Raw genomic sequence first — 2,877 nt, forward strand, 5'->3', positions numbered from 1 at the left:
AATTTGTACAGATGCTTATTTTTAAATTGATCTGAAAGGTTTGCCATATGTAAATAAAGTCTAATCCTTCATGTAGTTGAAATTGAAAAGAGAAAAAGTTTTCGATTAAAAAGTGAAAAGCAGTATCCTAGTAGTAAACTATTCAGCAGGGTACAGTTCAGATTTCGCTACCACCTTCATTTAAGTCTTGCGGTTCTGGACTGGATCTTTAAAGAAAATCCGCAAGGGCGCGACGTGCCGCCTCTCACGCAACAGAAATGACGCGTCGAGTGTTTAAGATAGCAGTCCACACGTAGAGAAGCATAATTACCTGGAGCAGAGACTACTGTGGCCAACATGGCGGTTCCTTCAGAGCGAAGTTCTTCCATTGCTGCCTTCCAGCTAAAGTTTTTTTTTTAAATGAATATTCCACATACCACTACCCGATCAGGCCCCGACTAAGATAAGTCGGGTCACCTGACTAGCCCCCGACTAATCTACCGTGATGCTACTGGTCGGGGGCTAGTCAGTTGACCCGACTAGTCCCCGACTTCAAGTGGGGTCGAATGGTCGGAAACCAGACTAGTTCCCCATTTGAATTTCTACACGGGACCTAGTTTTATATTTGAGAAATGTTGTGGAATATTCTAGGCTAAGACACCCTGTTTATAAATAAGCTGCGTGGCAGTGTACATGTTTATAATTTGACGGGCAATTGAATAACTTTTTTTAGGTAACAATGGTATCGCCTTTGACTTGGATGTATGGATAAGGAAGCGGAAGCGTCCTCTCTATAAAGGCCATGCCATGCTGGGTCGTATGACAATTGATATCAAAGGTCGGCTCTATGTACCTCTTTATGGAGGTTCACATGTAAGGATTCAATTTATTAGAAAATATTTCCCAAAATAAAACTATGAATAAAAATAACATTCTGAAATTTTCCTTAGGTCCTTCAAATTGATCCACATACTCAAGGAGTGCTGCATACTATTCACATACCTGCAGTCAAAGTCACAGCATGCGTTTTCGGAGGTAAGGATCTGAATATTTTGTATGTGTCATCGATGAGATGTGCTACTAATGAAAAATGTCCAGCTACCGATCAGGGTGGTAAGATTTTCGCCGTACCTCACCTTGACGATGAAATGAAGGGAGAGAAGGCCATGCCATTCGTGTTGCCTTATCAACCTCAGTGAATACAACATTAAGTATTTTCGTATTTTGAAGGTAATAATAAAGACATTATATATATCAGAATAAAAAGTTCCGATCATTGATTTCTTACCTTACCAAGCTTCTCTTTAAATAAAAATAGCAACTAATTATTTAGCAGAATAAATTTAGGGGCAAATTACTCAAAGTGCAGCTGAGCGGACGTGGATTAATTCGTGCTACCCAAGATTGCATCGGATTGCATAGGATTACTCTGGATTACTAAAATGATGAGCCCGAAAACAAATAACAACTTTTCAACTAAAATTTTTAATCAACTACAAAGGAATTTATCATTAAACAAAAAATATGAATTTTTGGTAAATAATAGAATACTTGATATTTGAAGCAAAAAAGATTTTAATTAAAAATAAAAACAGTTTATTTTTAACAACACAGACTATGTTTCTTATTTTTAAAAAAGTAGGTGAAATTTCAACGAAAAGTTCAATTTGCATTTAACCCTCCGTCAGGTGCATCTGGCATAAGAAGCCAGCAAAACACTTTGTTGGGCGCCCCCCACGACCTAGCGGCCAATCCAGACGCCCTTTAGAATTTGTTTTAAATTTGTTTTAAATTTGTGAAACATACGTTTAATTTTTTTATATTTTTTGAATCGTTTTTTTAAATCGAAATTGATTAGTGTGTTGAGAGGGGAGGGCGACAAATTAGGTGGGTGGCATCTAAGGTCGGCCGCGCCTTTAATTTGGTTCGTTCAGAGGAACGGCCGACGGAGGATTTAACTTTTTTTTTAAATTAGCATGTTACTCTAATACAAAAAAGACACATTATTTATTATAACTAGATGAATCTAAAAACAAATAGTTGAACTTTTAACGCAAAAAAACAATTTTTCAATAAAAAATAGAACATTTAAGCCTTTAGTTGATAAATGAATGTTACACAAAAATGAAGATTATTTTCATGAAATAGTTGAATTTTCCACAAAGTGGATTGTTCAACAAACTGTTAAATTTTCAACGAAAAAAATTAATTTTCTACTGAAAAAGAAAATTTAAAAAGCAATTCATTGATTTCCAACCAATTAGTTAAATTTTCAATTTAAAACAAATATTAATTTACAATAAGTAATAAAATTGTTTAATTTTCAGTCAAAAAAAATTTTTAACAAAACGATTCAATTTTTCACCAAGATTAATAAAGACACATTTTCAACAGAAAACATGAATTTTCAATTAAAAAGTTAGATTTCCAGTTTAAAAAATTAATTTCCAACAAAAAAAAACGAATTTTCCACAATGTAGTTAAATTTTATTCAAAGCAGATTAATTTTTCCACCTGTGAATGAATTTAAATCCCGAAGATTTGACTTTATCGAAAATGAAGAAATTTTAAATACTTTCTTATGTATTTATAATTATACGGCGTTCATTTTACGAGCACACGCAAAAAAAATAATCCCTTTAATTGTAAGTGACTATTCTATGACCACTGGATAGAGAGAAAAGTCTGCATAGGTTTCATGGAATTTGCTTAAACATTATAATAAATGTCGATCAATTTTGAAAAACAGAATGACTGGAAAAAGTTTTCTTATTTTGATTGAAAAATATTTTAAAACCCAAGCGATCCTTTTCGATGAACAATAGACATTTCTCTAGGGTTCAACAGACTGTTAAATCATTTTGAAAACAGATTTAAGCACAGTAAACGTTTTCCGCG

At 33.6% G+C, this 2,877-nt stretch overlaps 1 protein-coding gene across 1 annotated transcript in view; it reads left to right on the forward strand.

Moving 5' to 3' along the window:
* Positions 1-1,178, forward strand: part of LOC117176454 (putative sugar lactone lactonase YvrE) — a 16,036-nt gene extending 14,858 nt beyond the window's left edge. The window contains exons 4-5 of the mRNA XM_033366696.1: positions 713-852; positions 930-1,178. Coding sequence (XP_033222587.1) covers positions 713-852; positions 930-1,178 — 389 coding nt within the window. The remainder of the gene's footprint in view (positions 1-712; positions 853-929) is intronic.
* The last annotated feature ends 1,699 nt before the right edge of the window (positions 1,179-2,877 follow it).

The sequence above is a fragment of the Belonocnema kinseyi genome, chromosome 7 (genome assembly GCF_010883055.1).
Source record: "Belonocnema kinseyi isolate 2016_QV_RU_SX_M_011 chromosome 7, B_treatae_v1, whole genome shotgun sequence".
Classification (NCBI taxonomy): Eukaryota; Metazoa; Arthropoda; class Insecta; order Hymenoptera; family Cynipidae; genus Belonocnema; species Belonocnema kinseyi.